General features: G+C 43.2%; 1 protein-coding gene across 1 annotated transcript in view; it reads right to left on the reverse strand.

The window, feature by feature from the left end:
- The window catches only part of PAX7 (paired box 7), an 81471-nt gene extending 61450 nt beyond the window's left edge, over nucleotides 1–20021 (reverse strand). Inside the window, exons 1-5 of the mRNA XM_074216796.1 lie at nucleotides 19999–20021; nucleotides 18971–19095; nucleotides 16315–16514; nucleotides 1977–2142; nucleotides 580–782 (exon numbers count right to left, since the gene is read on the reverse strand). Coding sequence (XP_074072897.1) covers nucleotides 580–782; nucleotides 1977–2142; nucleotides 16315–16514; nucleotides 18971–19095; nucleotides 19999–20021 — 717 coding nt within the window. The remainder of the gene's footprint in view (nucleotides 1–579; nucleotides 783–1976; nucleotides 2143–16314; nucleotides 16515–18970; nucleotides 19096–19998) is intronic.
- Nucleotides 20022–23409: the final 3388 nt, after the last annotated feature.

A 23409-nucleotide genomic window follows, 5' to 3' on the forward strand; every position in this document is an offset into this window, starting at 1 on the left:
GCTTCTTGGCACACAGCAGGAAGAACCCTCTATTATAGAAACTTTCCATGTGACCAAGAGAAACTAAAGGGAGACCAGGAGACAGTTGTCAACAACACAATTAACTATAACCTGTTGTGAAGGTCAAGGTAGCATTTAAGGGACACATGGTCTTCATTTCCTGAAGCTCAGATTGAAACTGCACAAAGACCTTAGGCTTCTGGGGAGATCCTGTCCATCAAACATCCCCATAAGATGTTTGAACAAGGAGGAAGGTGAGAGAATTAGCTTCTCTATAGGCTGGCACTGTGTTAAGCACTTTCTTCAAATATTATCTCATTTGATCTACACAATTGTGGGAGGTTGGTGCTATTATCCCCATTTTACAAATGGGGAAACTGAGGCAAAGAAAAAAATTTTTTTAAGTGACTTGTTCAGGGTCACCCAGTTAATTGTTTTTACCAGTCAACAGTATCCCTGTCCCATTAGGAAGGGTTTCTCACCCACTGTATAGTTCAAGTGTGATGTTTCCCTTTCTGAATGGAACAAGGTCCTGGGAAAATGGGAAACAATGTGGGAGTGATGGTGTACAGTACCTACCTGGGGAGATAGCCCACTGCTGACGGCATTCATGTGGTTGGTGGGGGCTGCTGGGTTCATGAAGCTGTCAGAGTAGCTGGAGAAGCTGTGGCGGGCCCCATAGGCAGAGCTGGTGTCAGCGGCTGCCGCGGCTGCAGCCAGACCACCCTGATGCATGGTGGATGGAGGGAGGGGCTGGGGCCGGTGTACAGTGCTTCCCCCATCTGCCAAGAGACCAGGAGGATGCCTTTGAATTATAGGATCAGAGAATGTTGGGGTGAAAGAAGCCTCAGAATGTACAACGTTAGTTGAAAGGATCTTAGAGTATAGAATTTCAGAAAATAGGGCAGCTAGGTGGTATAGTAGAGAGAGCACTGGCCTGAAGTCAGGAGGACCCGAGTTCAAATTCGGTCTCAGACACTTAATACTCACTTAGCTGTGTGACCTTGGGCAAGTCACTTAACTCCATAGCCTTGCCCCCGAAAAAGGATGTCAGAAAATAGAATATTAGAGCAAAGTATGTTAGATCAAAGAATTCTGAAATTTGAAGGGTTTTAGAGCTGGGAGGACCCTTAGAATACAGAACGGCAGAGCTGGAAGGGCCTTCAGAACACAATGTGAGAGTTGGAAGGACTCTTAGAACACAGAATGTCAGAGCTGGGAGAGTCCTTAGAACACACAGAATATCAGAGCAAGGAAGGGATCAAAGAACATGAGGTTTTAAAGAAGGAAGGTTACTTAAAGGTAACCTAATTCAACTACTCTATAATGAAGAAAATTGAAGTCCATCGAGGGTCAATAAATTATCCAAGGTAATAGAGTATACAGTAGAGCTGAGATTCAAACCCCGGCCTTCTAACCCTAAGCCAGTAGAGCCCTGGCTATGGAAAGGGACCCCCCCTTCCCCCAGCAGGCCAAACAATTCTCAAAATCCCAAAGCCACTGGGAGAATGAGATCCTCATAAATATCCCAACCCAACTGAATTTAATAATCCAGAAACTATTTTTCTTGCACCTGCTATAGATTTGGGAGACAAAAATGGTGCAGACAATTCTCCCAGTCTTCCCATTCCTGCCCCCCTCCTCCAGGACAGGCCCAAGCTGTGTCTGTCCACAATGCCAAATTCCCAGATGAGAAATGTTTCCATCCGTTCCCTAGAGGGTTGAGTTGGTCTCTGCCAAAGAACGAGATGCCCTGGAAACATCTGGAGGCTGGGCCAGGCCATTAGCCCTTCTTCCTCAGGGTGATTTGGCCCTGGGTGGCCACAGCTGCTGTCTGACGTCATGGTTCCTGGACAAGATCTGCCACAGCAGGTGCTGTTTCCTGGGGGATCTGAGGGAGGTTGGGGTAGCAGGGGTGGTAGGACTCAAGAGGAAGAACAGAGGCTGAAGTGGGGAAGGGGAAGGCCCTGACTCACCTTGGGAAATGGTGGTACTGGGGTAGGTAGAGTCCGGCAGTTGATATGGCGGGATCGTGGGCATGCCTGTAGGTGGGAAGCCTCCCGGGAGAAGGTGGTTGAATGCCGCAAGCTGATTGGCTCCTGCCTGCTTACGCCACCGTGCCCTGCGGTTACTGAACCACACCTGAGAAGGAGAGAAAGGACAGAGGAATGAGTGGGATGGAGAGTGAGATGGGCATTAAGGAACCCCATTCCACTTTCACCAACCCAACCCAGAGGAGTTTTCTCATATCTTGGACACCAGGTCAACAACAGATGGTAACCAAAGCAAAGCATCTGGCCTTCCTTGCTGGCCATCTAGGAGCTGCATGGTGATCCTCACTCACATGGACACAGTCTTTCTGATCAATCAAACCAATCATTCAGAGAGCATTTTTAAACTGGCAACAGGCAAGAACCAGTCCTTGCCTTCATGGAACTTTTATTCTATTTAATTGAGATGATATTCACACATATAAGTATATCAAAGCTACCTTAAGGCAAGGTAGTTTTGGTCAGAAGGTCCTCAAATCTGGAGCAAGCAAGAAGGGACTCAGAAAGGAAGTAGCATTTGAAATGAACTTTGAAGATGAAATATAGGAAGGGAAGGGAAGAGAAGAGATTGAGAGAGACAGAGAAAGACAGAGATGCGAAGAGAAAAGGAGAAAGCAAGAAAAAGAAGAGAGAAAAGAATCAGAAAGGAAGAGAGGAAAAAGGGGAGAGGGAAAGAGGGAGAGAGAAAAGAGAAAGATGAAGGGAGTGAGAGAAAGGAAAAGAGAGAAAGGAAGAAGGAAAACAGAAAAAGAAGGAAGAGAGAAAAGACAGAGGAAAGAGAAAGGGAGAAAAGGTATAAAGAGAGAGAAAGGACAGAGGAGAGAGAATAATAGAAGAGAAAGGGAGAGAGAAAGGGAGGGGAAAAACAGGGATGAAGGGAGGGAGACAAAGATAGAGACAGACAGAGAGAGAGGCATGAGGGATAGCCAGTGGTGCTGGGAGATAGAAAATCATGTGTGAGGAACAGCAAGGTCAATCAATCAATCATTCAAGGCTTGGAAACTCATTAGTGCTTCTGAAATACATGTTGATTGATTGAGGACTAAGATGAACAATTTGATTGGCTCAAAGTGTGCCTGAAGTCAAGTGACCCTTGCTAAGCCTGAAAGGGAAGGCCGGGGTCAGGTTCTGAAAAGCTAGTTCTAAAGCACTTCACATCTCTTATTTTATTTCTAGGACCATAGAATCTGGATATGGAAGAGTCCTTCGAGATCATTTCACTCCTTTCTTGTTTTCTAGATAAGAAAACCAAGCCTTCAGGAAGAGAAGTAATCTGCCGGTCATCCGACATTTATTAAAATACCAGAAGCAAGATTTGCACCCAGGTACCCTGATTCCAAATCCTATCTTAGTAAATTATTGAGTTAGGTGGTGAGAATACCATTATCCCCATTTTAAAGAGGAGGAGTCTGAAGCCCAGAGAGTTTCATTACCAGAAACAGAGCCAATCCTTGAATCCAGTGCTTTAGACTTCAAATTCATAGCTCCTTCCAAGACCCCAGGCTGGGTAGCTGCCCTCCTCTCTACCCCAAGTCCCCATCAGAAAAGGAAAATTACATGTGGAGATATGCATTCCCCCTAACTGTGGCATCTCATGAGGAGGACTGGTTGGTTCAAGGTGATTCATTTATACTAATGAAAAAAATTACCCAGATTTCTTGTCCAATAGATGGGCCAGGGAGAAGTATAGCAGAGAAACAGAGGAAGTGTCGTATAATGATCAGGAAAAAGCCAAGAAGCAAGGTCCAAGTATAGCCTTAGAAGATCAGAGCTGGGAGGACCCTTTGAGCACAGAATTTTAGAGCTGGGAGGGCCCTTAGAATACAGAATGTCAGAGCTGGGAGGGTCCTTAGAACCCAGAATGTCAGAGCTGGGAGGGTCCTTAGAACACAGGATGTCAGAGCTGGGAGGGTCCTTGGAACATAGAATGTCATGGCAGGAGGGGTCTTAGAACCGAGGTTGTCAGAGCTAGGAGGACCCTTAGAACCCAGGATGGGTTTATTTAACAATTAGGATCTTCTTCTAAATTCTATAAACCTATGACTCTTTGCCAAACCCGGAAGGAATCTTAGAACAGTGTGTCAGAACTGGAAGGGGATTTTGGAATCACCTCAATTCCCTCCCTCTGGGGGCCTTTTGTCACACTGGTGATTTTGACCTCTGCAGCCTCTCTGCCCTCTGAGGGTTGGTCATTTATTTGGGACCAACTACACACACAATCCTGCCTGGAGACAAAGGATTGTAGCTTATGACTGGTGACATAGCTTTAGAGCAGATGGCTAGTCTAACCCCCTTTACAGATGAGACAACTGAGGCTCAGTTAGGTGACTTGCTCAATGTCATGCAGCTAATTCAGGATCCCCCCAAAATCCTGCTGCCCCTCCATGCTCAAGTCTGTGTTGGAACCACCATGGGCTGGTTCTCTACTTTCTTTCCTCCACTGGGTGGCGAAGCCCCTACTGGCCTATGTATGCCCCCACCAACCTCCAGGGCCCTAGGCTTAGGGTTCCTCATTGATCCCCACTATTTGTTTTTCTCTCTCTCATGAAGGGGGACAGACAGGATAAGCTTTCAAGCCAGATGAGAGAGCAGCTGCTGGGTTTGTCCAGGGCAGTAAGATCTGATTAGGTTTCACAACCAAGGCAGAGGGTGGTGGGAGCCAGCTCCTGAGTGCAAGCCAGAGGCAGACAGAGGCAATCCCCTCCCCTCCCCCATCTTCCCACGGCCTTAGAGGTCCCTCAGAACAATGCTGGGGGAAGGGGCAGGGGCAAGAGAGAATTAGGCTGGGTAGGCAGGGCCTGGGCAAGACCAGGGCACCACCTGCACCTAGTGTCACTGCCCAGCTTGGAATTCTAATTTAACCACTAACCGAAACTCTGGGTGGAGCCCCTGCTTCTAAGCTAACATGACAGCGTCTAGCATGAGAGTTGAACAGACTGGTTTGGCTTTAGCTGACAACCATAGTCCTTGGTTCCTCTATAAAGTTCCTCTATAAAGAGTAGCTACTTAGATATATCCTTTGATTCAGCAATACTACCATATTAGCTTATATTCTCGCATCATCTTTTGTGATGGCAAAGAATTGGAAATCTAGGGGATGCTCATCAACTGGGGAATGACTGAACAAGTATATGATCATAATGAAATGTAACTGTGCTATAAGAAATGATAAGCAAGACGATTTTCAGAAAAACTTGGAAAGACTTACATGAACTGATGCAAAGTGAATTGAGGACAAGAACACTGTATACACCAGCAGTAATGTTGTATGGAGGATGGTCAAATGTGAATGACTTAGCTATTCTCTGCAATGCAATGATCCAAGACAATTCCAAGGCTCTTGATGAAGTATGCTATCCATCTCAGAGAAAGACTTTCTAAAGTCTGAATGCAGACTAAAGTACACAATTTTTCACTTTCCTTCCCCCCCCCCCCTTTGGGTCTGTGTCTTCTTTCACACTATGGTTTCTATGTTGATAAATGAATGAATGAACAATAAATTAAGGAGAGAGCTACAAAGAGTGAAGACTTCTTTTTACTACAGCTTTGTTATTTTATAGAGAAGCTTGAACAGATGGTAGAAAAAACCTAATTCTGTTCTCTCATTTTACATATGACAAAACTGAGGCCCAAGGGGGGAATGAGTTGCTCGAGATCATGGGACTCTCTTCCTTTTTTCTTCCATATTTCTTTTTTTCCTCTTCTACCTCTCTCCTTTTCTCCATTCTTTTTTCTTTCCCTTTTATCTCCTTTCCTTTATCCTTGATAATTTACAATTCACACCTCATTTATTAAGCACTTACTGTATTCAGATTTTATATTTGGCCCTCAGGAAGAAATGAAGTTGACCTAGGTCCTAATTCTCCTGGTTCTTCAGTTCACTAAGGGCAGCATAATATATTGTGCTAGACTTGAGTTCAAATACTGCCCATGATACATGCTGGTTGTGTGACCCTGGATAAATGACTTAATCCTTCAGCAACAAGACTTCTCTTTAAGACTACAAACAAGTGGTCTATCTGCATTGGTGAAGGGTAATTTCCTACCAGATGTTCCCCACACAGTGAAATCCCATTCCCTATAAAATGATCTTTCCCAAATGATCATTGTTATTATTGTAATCTCTTTTGCTTCATTTAGATAAATAAATTATGGGGAATATAAGATTATTAGGGAAGTCAGGAAATCTGAGGTCTGAGTGCCTGGCCCTAACCTTCTGAGGTCAAAGTCAAGGAGGCATCAATTTTGCAATGGAAACAATTCTGAATCGGGAGTCAGGAGACCTGGGTTTAAATCCCAGTTCTTCCACTTACTATTTATATGACCTTAGATAAATCATTTCCTCTTTTTGAGGCTGTTTACTCATCTGTAAAATAATGGGGCTAAACTAGGACTTTTTGATTCCATCTAGCTCTAAATCTATAATTCTATGACTTTTTTAGTTAAGAGGGGAAGATGCCCTAAGACACTGAAGAGATGTTGGATGGGGGTTGCAGAATGGAGAACAAGTGCAAGTGATAGTATTCCTGTTTTACAAATGAAGAAACCAAGACTCAGAGTGAGGTTGAAACACCTATTGAAGGATAGGATCAAGATCAGGGAGGATACCAGCAACATCTTATTTTAAACAATTATTTTCTTTTTCTTTTCTTTTCTTTTCTTTTCTTTTCTTTTCTTTTCTTTTCTTTTCTTTTCTTTTCTTTTCTTTGGCAAGGCAGTGGGGTTAAGTGACTTGCCCAAGGCCACGCAGCTAGGTAATTCTTAAGTGTCTGAGACCGGATTTGAACTCAGCTACTCATGACTCCAGGGCCGGTACTCTATCCACTGTACCACCTAGACACCTCCAACAAGCATTTATTATACACCAGTGATATACTACTGTGCAAAGTCTTAGGGGTACAAAGAATGGCAGACAATCCCTATTCTCAAGGAACTCACAGTCCAGTGGAGACAACACCCCAGAAACTGAGCAAACAAGATACACATAGGACAGATTGGAGGTAATCTCCCTGAGAGGGCACTGAAAGTAAGGAGGACTGAGGAAAACTTGCAGAAATTTAGACTTTAACTGAGATCTGAAAGGAAGCCAGGAACAAAGATGAGGAGAGAGTTCCCGGTATGGAAAACAGTCAGTAAAAATTCCTGTAGTCAAGAGATGGAGAATTGTGTGAGCAGAATGATAATGAGACCAGTGACACTGGATTGCAGAATATTTGGGGGTGGGGTGGAAAGTAAAGTGTAAAGGTTATCAGCACCTTCAAGATACTGATGCCTTGGGGATAAAGTCTGATTGCCTCACCATAGATGCAGGTCTGCCTCTTAGACATTCTGTGTGAATAATGAGATATCTCAGTTAATAATAGGCCATGTTTCTGTGGTGTTTTAAAATTTTCAAAGTCCTGTGTAGTGGGGAGTGAGTTGGATGCTTTTGGTAGTGCTAGTGATAGTATTCCTATTTTACAAATGAGGAGATGGAGGCTTGGAGAAAAGTTGAAACACCTGTCTATGGTTAGGGAGTAAGTGTCAGAGGTCAGATGCAGAGTCAGCACTCGTTTTTCCAACCAGGCTGCTTATCAATAATAATTAATGATAATTATATATGATATAATATATTAGATGTATGGTAATATAGGACAATATAGAATACAATTTTTAATAATATAAAAGCATTAACAGAATAGATTTATAAATATAACTTCATTTGAACTTCACAAGCACTTTGGAAGGTAGATGCTATTATTAGTCCCATTTTACAGTTGAGGAAATAGAGGCAGATCAAAGTTAAGTGTTTACTCAGTGTCCACACAACTAGTAAATATCTGAGGCAGGATTTGAACTCAGATCTTCCTTACTCCAAGTCCAGTGCTCTAGCCACTAAGTCAAACAAAACCTTTTGGATAATTTAGCCCTGACCCATGTCAGCTAATCTCACCCCTGCTGCTTTTCCCTCCCTCTTCTTTCTACATTCTACATTGGATCTGTTTCCCTGCCATACTAGGGAGAACTGATCACTATTTTCGTCATGTCTGTCTTGCTTAGTCCAGTCCAGAGGGCAAAATTCAGGGCCGTGAGGGAGCTGGAGGAGGGGGGAGCAGGGTAGTTACAGGTGAATTAGTTTTGGTTCAAAGGGGCAGCTAGACGGGCCTTGGAGTCAGTCTCAAACACTTGATACTCACTAGCTATGTGACCTTAGGCAAGTCACTTAACCCTGATTGCCTGGTATCCAGGGCCATCTCCACTCGTCCTGATTCCTATCTGGCCACTGGACCCAGATGGCTCTGGAGGAGAAAGTGAGGCTGGTGACTAAACTCAGCCCCCCCACTCAAATCCAATTCATATACTTGTCATGGCATCACCTCCCTGATGTCATGGTCTTCTTTGAGAACAAAGAATAAACATCATCATCATCAGTTTGGGTTCAGTATAAAGAAGAGCTTCCTAATAATCAAAGCCACCCAACAACAGAATTGAGATGATGTGTTAAGTGGTAAGTAGCTAGATGGAGCAGTGGTTAGAGCATCAGTCCTGGAGTAAGGAGGACCTGAGTTCAAATTTGACCTCAGACACTTGATTCTTATCAGTTATATGACCTTTGGCAAGTCACTTAACCCTAATTGCTTCGCATCCAAGGCCATCTCCACTCATCTTGATTCATATCTGGCCACTGAATCCAGATGGATCCAGAGGAGAAGTGTGACTTAGCACAGCAACCCTTCACTCAAATCCAATTCTCTTGCCTGTCATGACATCACCTCCCTGTGTCATGGTCCTAGAGAACAAAGGACACACATCACGATCCCCAGGCAGCTAACTAGCTGGTACAATAGATGCAATAAATTTAAATCTTGTCCCTGTTGCTTATTAGCTATGTGAGCCTGAGCAAGTCAATTGATATCTGCCTGACTCAGTTTCCTCATTTGTAAAATGGGGGTAATAATAGGATCCACTTCTTGGAGTTATTCTGAGAATAAAATGAGATATTTGTAAAGTGCTTTGCAAATTGCTACTGTTATTGTTATATGCTCAGACACAGATTGGAGGATGTTGCCAAGGTTTATTGCACTATGGGAGAGGTTGTAGACCATTGACTGACTGTTATGTCCAAAGTTTTCTCTGACTCTAATATTCTTTGTTCTATTCTTTCTTTCTTTCTTTTTGCCTTTATGCAAATCTTTTTTAAAAATTTATTTATTTTGAATTTTCCCCCTAATCTCGATATCCTTTGTTCTTAAGGGATATCCTGTCTCTGACATTTTCTGATTCTGATTCTTTTCACCTAAATCTCTATGACGTCTCAGCCTAGCTGGTATTTACACCAGAACAATGATATTTAAATTGGCACCTTTCTCTACCCTTCCTTCCACTCAGGGCTTATCACCCCACTCATCTTTATAGAAACCCAAACTGTTAGAATTTCTGGGAGCCACTGAGAACTTCAATTCAATGAATTCCAGTGAGGGATGCATTTATCGAGATAGGGGAGAATGGAGAATGGAGACCCACCAAATGGGGATCTACTGGACACTAAAAATATGAGTGAGTTCCGAGTCAAACCAATGAATGAAGGAGAATGATTCACTCTAGGTTTCCCTGAATATAGAGTTCCACAATTATACTCAGTAACACAGGATCACAGATCTACATCTGAAAGGCATCCGAGAGATCATCTAGCCGGCCCCTGGCTTTTACATATGAGGAAACCGAGGCTCAGCTAGGTTAAGAGATACTCCCAAGGATGTAAATGAAAATGAGATTTGGTTCATAAAAGTTGTTTGGGACCTTGAGTGGCTATTAAGCAAATCAAATTACCGCTACACGTTGTTTTCTGCTATTGTTGATCAATCAATTAATCAATCAGCAAGTGCTCATTAAGCACCTACTCTGTGACCAGAATAAGAATGGTATTTCTTCATGCTCAGCTGAGCACATGAGGGCAGTTCATGGCTTGGGACCAGATCAGTCCCAAGAACCTCTGTTTCAACACATAGAGATATCCAACCAGCCACCCAGGACATAGCTAGCTTTTTTGTCTTTCAGGGAAGATACATGCTGGGCACCCCCCTAAGAAAATAAAAATTAAAAACCCCCTAGAGAAGAAAGCTCTCATTACAAGCTAACATCATGAACTTTCCCCTCCTAGGCCCCTGCCTATTTTCCTCTCCTCCTCCCTCCCCCCCCTTCCCACAGGTGGGTCAGACTTCCTGCTGAGGGTAGGCATCCTTTTATTGGCACATCAGCCAAATCGAGGGGAAGGACCATGTAATGTGGGGCCGGCTTCAAAGGGAGGCCGCTCCTGCTGGGGCCTGGGTCAGGTCTGGCCAACCCTCAAGGAGCCTTTTTTGAAAGGATCTCATTACCCTTGGGGTGGGGTTCCCACTGACCTGGAGGGAATGGGGGCTCAGGGAAAGGGCGGGCAGGAGGAGGGGGGAAGAGAAATGACATATCTCCCAGTGTAGGTGAGACTAGCCACAGTTGGAATTTCTTAGACCAGGGCCAAGTATCCCCCTGGAACATTAGAACCCTTGGAAACTTAGAATCATAAAACTTGTAGAAACAGAGAATCTTAAAATCACAGAAAACTACTGAATCATCAGAATCAGACTCTCATAGGATTTTTGAATCATAAAATAGAGTCAGATCTAACCAGGACCCTTTTCTGCTCCCATATCTCTCTCTTGCCAAGAGGATAAAATATGATTTTGGGCTTTACAATCCTCTAGCCCTGCTTCCCAGGCTTAGAGTCAGTCCTCTTTAAGAGCTAGTCTTTCCAGCCAAATTGGCTTTCTTGCTCTTTTCTTCATATGATATCCCCTCTCCTGCCCCTATTCTTGGAACACTCTCCCTCTTTTCCTTCACCTTGAAGGGTTCCTTACCTTCTTTCAAAGCTTAACCCAAGGGCCACCTCCTCCAGGAACTTTCTCCTGATTCCTCACATTCCAGAAATTACTTTTATTAAATTTGCCCTTTGTAAGTATTACTTTCCTCTAAACCTGAGTGCAAAGCCAGCCTCAGACACTAAGTAGCTGTGTGACCACAGGTCAAGTCACTTAACTCTTGTCTGCCTCAGTTTCTTTTTCTGTAAAATGGGATAATAATAGAACCTGCCTCTTAGGTTGTGATGAGGATAAAATTGGATAATATTTGCAAAACTCTTTGTAAATGTTAAAATTCTATATAAATACTCATTGTAATATATTAATGTTATATAGCATTATATTATATATTCTTATGAATATTTAATCATTGTTGCTGTTTGTCCTTCATTTTAAAAAAATTTTTCATTTATTTAAGGCAATGGGGTTAAGTGACTTGCCCAAGGTCACACAGCCAGGCAATTATTAAGCATCTGAGGTCAGATTTGAACACAGGTCCTCTTGACTCCAGGGTCAATGCTCTATCCACTGCACCACCCAACCTTGTCCTTCATTCTTGAAGAGGACCATGACATTGGGAAAGTGATGCCCTTACAGGCAGGGAACTGAATTTAAGTGAGGAGGCTGTGCAGAGTTGCCAGCCTCACTTTCTCCTTTAAAGTCATTTGGGTCTAGTGCTCAGATATGAATGAGGATATTATTAGAGATATAATGTTGAGCCAAGTGGTGTAGTATAGTGAGTTCTGGGCTTAGAGTGAGGAAGAACTAATTAAGTTCAAATCCAGCCTAAGATACTTTCTAGCTGTATGAATCTGAGCAAGTCACTTTACCCTGTTTGACTCAGTTTCCCCATCTGTAAAATGAACTGAAGAAGGAAAGGGCAAATCACTCCAGTATCTCTTGCCAAAAAATCCTCAAAGTGGGTCCAGAAGAGTTGGACAGGGCTGAACAACCTGCAAGAATATTGGCTCCTTGAAGACAAGAGCCAATCTGGTTTTGTATCCCTAGTGCCAATCACTGAATCTGATACATGACATTTGCTTAATAAATCCTTATTGAACAAATGAATAGAATTTCAAACTGGGAGGGATCTTGGAGAGCATAGAGGCACCTTTTGTGAATCCTGGCCTCCTTTGACAGGCTGGGGAAGCTAAGGATCTCTTCTCAGAATAATGCTTTTAAAATGCATAGAATAAAATCCAGAGAATGACAAAGGGAACCAATTCTATTAAAATACAGCAATCAAAAATATTATCAAAAAACCCAACCCCAACTACAACAAATCCTCAGACTCCAGGTGAGGAATTCTTCATCTTGTCTGACACCTGCAATTTACATGTCAGGGCGGTTTTTTTTTTAGTACCTTGCCTTGGGGCACTTTGTTCCCTAGGGAGCAAACCCCAGGTTTCTGCCTCTATATCCAGTCCTCTTTCCTCACAACATCATAATAGAAGCTTCAAATTATATAATCATGTGTCAATTTTTGTTGAATTTTTCCTCCTCTTCTTTCTCCTTTTCTTTTTAAAATTCTTTGTGTTAAGAAATGGTTCCCTGAGAAGGGAAGGAGTAATATTCAGAAAGAAATCTAGGAAGTGTACAAATAAAAGATATCACTGAAAATCTATTAGAAAAAAAATCAAGTCATCCTAGAATCTCAGAGTTGGGAAGGGATTGGGGAAAAGTGTCTAACCCAGCTTCCTGCTCAGTGCAGGAAATCTCTCCTTTAGCATCCTTGACAGGTGGTCACCCAAGATTCCTCAACTGTAAGGCCCAATACTGGCATCTTGGGGAGTTTGTTTGTCCTCTGGTCCTTTCTGTTCACCACCCCTCCCTCGCCTTGCACCAGAACTTGATTGACACATGTTGTCGGCTCCCACAAGCCAATAAAAGATCCCCTCTGATAGCCAGAAAATTTTACAAGGGGCGGCAAGGCTTAAAAGTGGTGGGAAGCACTGGAGGCTGCCAGGAGGCTGAGATGAGAAAGCCTGGAGGAATGTGCCCTGGAGAACAGCTGCTTGGAGGTTTCTGGCTGCTGAGTCCCAGGGGCCCGCCAAGGGCTAAGGGGTGGAGCGAGGAGGGGGTAGGGGGCCATGAGCGACTCAGATATCACACTCTGAGAGGAGGGGGCTTGTGATATGTTTTCTCCTTTCTCAATTGGGCTCCCCTCCAAAAGTAGAAAAATATTCTCCAGAAGGAAATGGAAAACAATGGGGCAACTGTGGTCTCCTGAGTTGACATGGTTATCAGTCTCTCTAGGAAAACAATGTAATATAATGTCCTGGACGTTGGGGAATCGGATGGACTGGGGTCCCATCCCAGTTGGGCCATGGATTTGCTGTGTGACTGATCAACTCATGTAACTTCTCTGAGCCAAATGGACAATAATCACCACCCTATCTGCCTCCCAAGGCTGTTTCCAGGAACAAATGAGATATCTATCTTTCCTACCCTAAGTCAACCTACCTCAACCTCATCACCCCCTCAAGGAAGCCTATCCTGACTCCCCTCATCCAACTCAGTTAATTCCATCATTCCATGCTCTTTCTACACTTGGAAATACAATTTGCATGAACTTTCAAGAGATCTCACCATATCAGTCTCAATATAGACACCAAGTCTTCCCCAATCTGGCTTATATAAACTTGAGTATAGTCTTTAATTTGTTATTTTGGGGTTCAAAACCTCTATTTTTTCCTTTCAAAGAGATTTCATTTTAAGGGTGGTCTATATTTAGCTCAAGTTTTTATTTAGACCAGAGACTCTTAATCTATGAACTTTTAAAAATTACTCTTATAATTGCATTTCAATATAGTTTCTTTGGCATTGCACTTAATATATTTAAAAGTGTTATACTGAGAAGGGGGTCAGGAGGCTTTGTCTGACTTTCAAAGGGTCCATCTCACACACATTAAACATTCTTGATTTTAGTTCAATATAACACAAGTCTTAGGTGTGAGTTTTAATTTTCCCTTTAAATGAAGATCTCTGCCTTAGCACAGGTTTGATCCTTCTCTGGATATCTCCCGTAAGTCCTTGTATAGGATGTAGACATAGGGGCAGCCAAGTCCTTTTTTGACTGTTTTGACATTCTGATTCTGTCAGACTGTGTGACCTTTGTTAAATCATCACCCTTCTTAAGTGTAGTAGATAGAGTTCTAGACTTGAAATCAAGAAGACTTCTCTTCCTTGGACACTGACTAGCTTCATGACCCTGGACAAGTCTCTTAACTCTGCCTCAGTTTCCTTGTCTATAAAATAAGATGGAAAGGAAATGGCAAACCATCTCAGTATCTTTGTCAAGAAAACTGTGAAAGGGGTCACCAAGAGTTGGACACAATTGAAACTGACTGAACTACTGCTAAACTGGAGTTCGATTCAATGTGTAGGGTCCCTCCTAGCTCCAATAGTCTATCTTCTAATTTTTATTTTTTTAAAAGAATCACATCTTCTAGGAGTCTCAGCATTGGGAAGGAATTATAAAGAGTACCTGGTCCAATTTCATATTCATTGCAACATTGGTCTTCTTACTATACTACTCCAACAGCCACTTTATCTCCAGTTTTGTTCTGGCCAACTACCATGATTGGTATTCTCTCACTCAAAGATTCCCTGACTTCCTTCAAGACTCAGCTCAAATCCAGCCTTCTTTAGAAGGCCTTCCTCAGTTCTGCTGACTGGGAGTTCCTATTAAGATTTCCTTCCATCTGTTCTCTATATATCTTGTATGTAAACAGACATGCACATATTGCCTCTCCTATTAGAATGTAACCTTCTTGAGGTCAGAGACCATGTTTTTTCTCTCTTTGTATCTCAAGTGCTTAGCATAGGGTTTGGAATGGAATGATGCTTAATTTATGATTGTTGCTTTAACTCATTGGAGAATGCTTCTTTGGAGACTCTTGAGGGACTTGCCCTTTCTTTGGCATCTTCACTATCCCCACTAAGGAATTCTTTTTTAAAAAGTTATTTTTTTCAATTACAGAAATATGCTTTCTCTCCCTCCTACCTCTACCTCCCCCTTATACACACTGGTGGAAAAACACTTGTAACAAATATGCATAATCAAGCAAAACACCTTCCTTCATTGGCCATGTCCAAGAAATATATATCACAAGTCCATTCACTCTCAGATAGGATTCCCCCGAAGCTGTTATTCATTTCTCTCGGCCATATACATACATGAATAACTCCCCATCAGCCTCATATCCCCTCTACCTATTAGCACATACTACTGGTCTGACATCGCCCCCACCCCAAACACACAGGCACATGTCCATAGAGGAGGTAGAGCCTGTAGGTTGGAGCTCCCCAAAAGGCCTATTTATCATGATTTCATCTTAAGGCCGTTCCCCACCCCATCCCCCTTCTTCTGTTTGGCTTTTCTAGCAAGGTCCCAGGGGGCAGCAAACTCACACACTTTTCACATGGAGAATCTGCAGGCCTTGCAGAATGTGATATCTTAGCCCAGGAAGATTAAGTGATCCCCTTCCATCCCCTCCTCCCACCATTCTACTCTGGACCATATGGTGCAGACCCTATGTCTCTTCTCTCCTTTATTCACTATTCCATCCTCTTGAAGGTTCTTTGGGTTTCTCATCCCCCCATGACCATAGAATCATATACATGGGAGCCAAAAAAGGGTCTTAAAGGTCCAAGGATGACCCTCTCATTTTACATATAAGGAAACTGAAGTTCACAGGAAGGGACTTTAACCAAGATCACCTTGCTCATAAGTAGAGCAAATGAGGATTTGGATCTAGGTTTTGTGATTAGTATTCTGCAGTGACTTTCCTCCTATATCATAATGCCTACATATGTATATAGAGGTCTATAATCTCTACCTTCAACTACTGTCACCTAGGTATGAAGCACAACATTATGTGCCATTCTTTCACTCTATATACACCTAAATAGATGAGAAATAATATGACAGAGTGGATGGAATGTTGGACTTGGAATCAAGATATGGGTTTGTATCCTGCATCTGTTGTTGACTAAATGTTTATCTATGGGCAAATTTCTTCTCCACTTTGAACCTCAGTTTCTTCATCTGGAAAAATGGACTAGATAGTCTCAGAAATCTCTCTTATCTCTGGCTATGAATTGGTGAACTTTTCTTGGAGCCAATGATCCCACATTTCTCTGGTAGGCCAAGGGATCCATTCTGCAGGTTCTATTATCCATGTCCATGATAAGATTTGCACCTGGTCCTCAAAAAATTAATTTTTTAAAAAAGAATTTCTTAGTAGGGATAGTGAAGATTCCAAAGAAAGGGCACTCTGGTCCTCCATAGAAGATGGCAGCTTAGACTACTGCACCTGGTCTTTGGGCACCCCCCACCCCAGCACAAGCCCCAATTTCTCTCTGGGGAAGGCTTATCCCTCCCTTACTTGGACCCGGGCTTCTGTCAGCTTGGTCCTCTGGGCCAGCTCCTCTCGGGTGTAGATGTCAGGGTAGTGGGTTCTCTCAAAAGCCTTCTCTAGTTCCTCCAGTTGTTCAGCCGTGAAGGTGGTCCGGCTGCGGCGCTGCTTCCGCTTAAGTGGGAGATCAGGTTCAGACTCCACATCAGAACCTTCATCCAGTCGGTTTCCTATTGGATGGGAGAGAAAAGAACAATAGGGTTTAGGACTAAGAAATCAAAACTAGACCAGGATAGGTGAGGGGTACATTGGCTACCACCCAGAGGGCAGCCACACTCCCAAGGACACAGATCCTGTTGCTCTTAAAGACTGGACTCCTAAAAAAATAGGTAGAGTTGATAGAAAATTCAATGGATTGAGAGTCAGATTCGGATTTTGTGACAGATTATCTACATGATCTTGGGTAAGTCATTCATCCTTCTGACCTTCAAGTTACTGATGTAATGAGGACATTGAATTATATGATCTCAAAGGTTCCTTCCAGTACTAACATTTCTGTTCTTTAAAGTTCTTCCCAACCTTGATGTACCATGTTCCATGGTCTCTTCCAACTCTAACATTTTATTTTCTAGGGCTCCTTCAAACTCTTGAAACTAGGAAACCTAAGAACCTCTTTGCAGTTCTAACTGGCATAGTAAAGAGAACACTGGTTTTGGAGTCAGGAAGACCTGGGTTCAAATTCTCTCTCAGAAACTAGCTCTATGACCCTGGGCAAGTCATTGACTCTCTCTGAGTCTCAATTTCTCCAATAAAAAGCTTTGCATTTGAAGGCTTCTGATGTCCCTTCCTGTTCCATGATCTGCTGACATTCTATATTCTAAGACCCCTTCCCATTCCAGGTTACCTTTAAACTTTACCACTTTATATTCTATCATTCCTTGATCCCTTTCAGTTCTAAAAAAAAAAATCACAATTCTGCAAAATCTTGTATTAAGCATAATTCAGAAAATAACATACATCACACCCACACAGTGAGCAAAGGCAACCTTACAAAGTAACAGGGCAAAGATTTGTGGCAATGACCAATATTGGTCCTGGAAAACCTGGGATGGCACCCTCTACTTGCCAGGGTGGGGCCAGGGGAAGATGATTGCCAGAGAACATTTCATCTTCTGTAGAACTTGGTCATATTTTAATTCAGTTTTGCTTAACTGTCATTTTTTGTGTGTCGAAGAGGGTGGGTGAGATGTTGGAATATGATAGTGGTATTTAAGAAAAGGATATAGCAATAAAAATTGCTTTTAAATCTGTTGGTTTTTAAGGATATGTGTTCATAGGCTCCTGGCCAGAGGATCAAGTGTTCTGGGGTCTGGTGGACGTGTGTGTATATTTGTGCAAGAGGGCTTTGGGTAGCCCCAGGAATCGTGGGAGTACTCGTCTGGGGTGGGGCAGGCTGAATCAGGGAGGGACTAGATCCCCTCCTTATTACACTGACCATGACTCCTTCCACAGAGTTCCTGAGTTTCACTTGCATGAAATAGCAGTAAAGGGGCTTTCTTGGTCCAGCCAAATTGGCCTGAGAGGGCTGACAGCCCAGCTCATCTCTTGCTTGTGGACAGGACTATCAAGTATCAGATTAAAGAATCTCCTCTTCCTCCCCTCCCCTCCGCCTCCTTCTCCAGACCTCAGACCCTGGGAGCTCCCAGAAAAGGTTGGGCCAAACTCCTCAGCTGCTGGAGGGCGAGGAGGCAACTCTGGCTCCGTCCTTTTCCCCAGCTACTGTTCTGGCTGACTCCCCAGCCATCAATCTCACCCAGCTCCCCTGGCACTGACCTGGAGCCATGCCAGACACCAACTGGGTTCTCCCCTAGCCCAGGCTCTACCTCCACCCTTGGGATGCGATATAGTCAGTCCATGCTTCAGGAACCTTCTACCACAGAGAAGGGAAAGGAAAAAACTGAAGAATGAAGGTCAAGACTTTTCTTCTTCCCGTTTTCTTTTCTCTTTTCTTTTTTCTATGTTTTTTATTTCCCTTCTTTCCCTCATAGTTTCTCCTTCCTTCCTTCCTTCCTCCCTTTCTTTTCTCCTAACCTCTCTTCCTTCCTTCCTTCCTTCTTTCCTTCCTTCCTTCCTTCCTTCCTTCCTTCCTTCCTTCCTTCCTTCCTTCCTTCCTCTTTTCCTCCCTTTCTCCCTTCTTCTCTTCCTCCTTTCCTCCTTTCCTCTCTCCCTCTTTCTCTCTCCCTTCCTCTTTCCTTCCCTTATTTCTTTCTTCCCTCCCATTCTCCCTCCCTCCCTTCCTTCCCCTCTTTCTTTCTTTCTTCCTTCCTTCCTTCCTTCCCTCCCTTCCTTCCCTCCTTCATTAACTTCCTTTTCTTCCAGAGTATTAGGATTAGGGTTTTATTTACTCAGGAAATGAACCATGGAAGACTGAGTATTATATGAAGTGTTGTTGAATTCAAAGACAGAAAGGAGAAAGGATGTTCAAGGCAGATAGGAGGGAGGAGTCAGGGATCCCACTCAGAAACAGGAATAGACTTGGGGGAAGCTCTATTCTCACCCCTAAACCCTGCCCAGAGATGAGGGGCCTATCTAGAGGACAGAATGTCCTCCTAGGAGAAGAGTGAGAGGTGACTTAAAACACGGCTGGCAGTGGGCAGCCTTGAATATCAAGCTGTTTAATTCTCACTTGAGCTGAGAGGCAAAAGAAAAACCATTTCTGAATTGCGGACAGCTGAGTTCTGAGTAAGCTTCAATTTCTGCATCTTTAAAATGAGGATCTCCAGTCCTTTGGACCTAAGAAGACTGGCCGTACTGGATGGAGAAGCAGAGGCATCACACTGGGAGTTGGAAAGATAGTTTAAGGTTATTTAGTCCTAATTCTCTCATTTTACAGATGAGAAAACCAAGTCCCAGAGAAATTTAACGACTTACCCAAGGTCACATAGAGTTATTATTCAGAACAGGCCTTCTGCCTCACTTCCTAGCTATGTGACCTTGGACAAGTCACTTAAAGGTATCTTAAGGACTTCAGTTTCCTCTTCTTTAAAATGAGGGAATTAGATGAATAATTATAAAAGTGGTAAGGCATTGTACATGAGGTTCTCAAGTCACAGTATCTTGGTTCAAATTCAACCAGGTTTCCTAACTATGTGAGCCTGGACAAAGAAGTCACTGGACATTCCCAGGTCATGACTTTCCCCATCTTTAAAATAAGGGGGGGGGGTGAGATCAGACAAATTGGTTTCTGAATTCCCTTCCCACACTGGATCTATGAATCTATAATTTGGAATGAAAATGGTGTACTCTATTTTATTCTCTTTCCTTGCTCTGAGTTTAGGGGAAACTTCCTATTGGCTCATGGGGAAGAGGACAATGTCTCAAGTTCAGGGTCCAGCTCCTCCATCCTCATCCTTGAAAAAAGAGCAGATTGTCCCCCAAATCATAGAGGTGTACGTCCCTCCCATATCCCTCCTACCCCATGTACTTCTTCAGTGAGTAAGTAGTAAAACAAGGTAAGGGGAGAAATTAGTTGCTGATTTCTAAATGGTTGGAGGAAGATACCAAATCAATCTGGAATTTTCATGTCACTTCCAAAGAACCAGAGACAGGAAAGATTCTCTCATCCATGTCTACAGGCATTTTCTCCTTCCTACTTGTCCCAGTGTTTCCAGAGACTGTCTGATGGGGAGATCCGAGACTGGGGATCTCCCTCACTCATTCCCATCATGTTGGGCCATTCCGGATGTGGAGGCCTTCTTGGCCTGGGCTTGGGGCCAGATCCTCCTGCCACGGTCAGGGGGCTACAGCTGGCGTCCCCTGGTGCCCTACCTCCCCAAGGCCCGTCAGGAGGCTAGGAGCCAAAGAAAACTAATCCCCAGGATTAGTTTCCTGGGTATTGGTAACACTGACAACATAGCTTTCATTTCCTGATGCAGGATTCCTGACAGACTGAAGATGATAGGGAAGGGAAAGAGGCCCTGAGATGGCACTGGAGGGAGGGAGGAGGGGGGCCTCAGAGGAGAGAAAAGGACAGGGATTTTCTTTCTCTCTACCCTTTCTCCCTTGGCAATCTCATTCATTCCCGTGGTTTCAACTACTGGCCGTATGCAGATGTAGTTATCATCTATAGCTTTTTCCTCTTTGGAGCTCCAGAATTGTTCTCAAGACTCCTCTCAGCCTCTATATCCCACTGGCACCTCAAACTGAACAAGCTCCCTTGAGTTATTAGTTTTCTTCTTTTTATTTGATCTTTTTTCTGAAATCGTTACATCTGTCCATGGCACCATATTAATTGAGCCTCTCCTGTTCAGATTGCTACCTCCCTCTCTTCTCATCTTCAAGTACCAGACCTAACTGATTCCGTCTCTATTCTGCTCTACTCTTCATCCCTTCTGGGGTGTTAGACTACCTTCTCAGACTCTAACAATCATGTCCTATGATCTCCCCCCCCTCAAATTTATCCATCCTCCAGTTCATCTTATATCAGTCCTAAAATAATTTTCTTTATACATATCAATTCTTTAAAGACTCCTTATTGCTTTGAGGACCAAATGGATTCTAAGACTCCTTACAGCTGTGAATCTGATATACTTCTAAGAATTTATCATTGCAATGAATAATAAAGATAATGTCCCTGGCTTCATTGAGCTTCTGCTTTCATGGAAAAAACACATATAGTGTATATATAATATGAGCTCATTTTGAGATTTACAAAACTCCTCCTGTTTAAATAATACCATGAAATGGATTAGCAAAAGGCATGACTAACATTATCAACTATATTTTGTAGAAGTGGGAACTGAGGCTCAGAGAAAGGAAATTACTATACCAGGATCACAGGGGAAGTTGGTGACAGAGTTAGGACTTGAACCCAGATCTTCTGTGGTTCACTTTCCCTCCTGGTCTCTCTAGACTTCACTATAATAAAGAAGATGACATCTCACTTTGGAATCTCTCTCCACCATACTGACTCCCTTCTCCTGTTGGCAAGTAGCCTTGAGGGCCTCCATTTTGGGGATGGGTTCAGTCCATCCTGTGCAGCATTTCCTTCCCAGTTGTGCTACTGGTGCTATAGATTTTGACTCCATACCCTCCTCAGCTTCTTACTCACCCCGTTTTGTGTTTTCCCTCATTGGAATGTCCAAAGATTTTCCTCCTGACTAGTGATATTTCTGTTGGTCCGGGCAGCCACTTAATGCTTACTTAGTTTCCTAGGATGGGGAGTGGGAGAGGTGGCTCTAGTCCTGAGAATGGAGACTGGACATAAGAAGAGAAACCTAACTTCCCAAGAGAAACCTAACTTCCCATCACAGGAGAATGGAGACATCCCCAAAAGAAATCAAGAGTTTTCCATGGAAGGGAACTAGGTGGAGAAGCAAATAGAGCATCGTTCCTAGAGTCAGGAGGACCTGAATTCAAATATGAACTGAGAGCAATAACAGCAGCAACAACAATAATAATAAATGATTGAGAAAGGAAGAAAACTGGGTTTAAATCTCATTTCTGCTGCATGATCATGGGCAGATCTAGCATGCCTCAGTTTCCTCATCTATCAAATGGGGATTGTAATTACTAGAACACCTACCCCATAAGGTTTTTGCAAGACTCAAATGTGATGATGGAACATTTTTCTTAAGCAGTTTAAATGTACATTTTTTAAATGGCTTTAAAAATAAAAAGACTTCTTGGGGGCTGTGTATTGGCAGTTAGAGTTAAAACTTATTTGGAGGAAGTCTTGATCTGATAGGAGAGAGGTCTTGTTATCAGGGAGTCATCAAATTAAGGAGGGAAAAATAATCCTTACTCTCAGGGAGCTCCCAATCTGAAGAGCTTGTGCTCCAGGAGCTTCCATTCTGAGGTATGTGAATAGAGCATCACCCCAGGAATCAGGGGGACCTGAGTTCAAATCTATCCTTAGGTACTTATAGTAGAAACCGCATTTGACTTAGAAATCCAAGCTCTGGTTTCAAAGTCTTCTTTTGGATGAGACATGCATAGTCTAATAGCATTATAAGAGCATAGATTTCAATGATATGTATGTCATTGGACAAGACATTTATTTAATTTGTACTTCAGTTTCTTCCTATAAAATGCAAAGAATAATAGAAATCCACCTACAAGAGTAGTTTCTAGGGAGAACTGAAATAACATAGGTAAAGAGCTCTGCAAATTGTAAGGCTCTTAAAAATCAATGCTAATTATCATTAACTATTATAGATTTACAGTTATAGCAACTCTCTGGAAACCATCTAATTTTAAGAGATAAGGTACATGTGCCCTAGGAAGTCAAATAATTGGACAGAAGTTGAAAAGATGATGACATAGACGTGAGATTTGTACCCTGCCCTTAGACTCCCCTTCTCCACACATACCTCTCTGAAAGGGACCTTAGAGATGATCAAGTCCATTCCCTCATTTTACAGAAGGGAAAAATAAGACCTAGTGAGTGAGGTAGGTGATTTGCTCCAGTTCACTAGTCATTAGAAGAGATTCAGGATTTGAACCCAGATCCTCTGACTGAACTAATCACCCAATTTTAATGAAGCACCCCCAGGTGATGACAGTCTATACCTCAAGGTCTTTCCTTCTCTAGATCTCAATTTTCTCTTCTATGGAATGGGAATAACATTATTTTACTAGCGGTGTCCCTAGGCTGCTGTGAGATTTGAACCCCAAACCAGGATTGTGCAACATAAATTTGAGTGTGAGCTACTGCTGGTGGAAGGTGGAGGGAGGGAGGGCAGCAAGAGAGAAGAACAGTTAAAGCTTAACTGAGACCTGGAGCAAAACGACTTGGGGGGAAAGGGGATGATGGTGAGCTCACACCTCCCTTGCCTCCAGCCCCTGGCCCATCCCCCTCCTCCCAAGGCTCCTGGTAGCCTCTTAGCCTCGGAGTTAAATTAATCAACAGGATTAGGTGGAATCAGCCACAGTGAGGCCCTGAGGATGAAGCTGAGCCCTTGAGGCTCCTTGAGGACCCGCTGCCTCTGCGTGTGAAGCACCCAGAGGCTGGCCTTGGGGATGTTCAGGCAGGAGCGAACATGGGAGCGCATTCATTAAAGCCCACTTGGGATGGGGAAGGGGGAGGGAGAGGAGGAGGATGGAGCCTGCGCCTGACTGGGGGAC

The sequence above is a fragment of the Macrotis lagotis genome, chromosome 1 (assembly GCF_037893015.1).
Source record: "Macrotis lagotis isolate mMagLag1 chromosome 1, bilby.v1.9.chrom.fasta, whole genome shotgun sequence".
Lineage (NCBI taxonomy): Eukaryota > Metazoa > Chordata > Mammalia > Peramelemorphia > Peramelidae > Macrotis > Macrotis lagotis.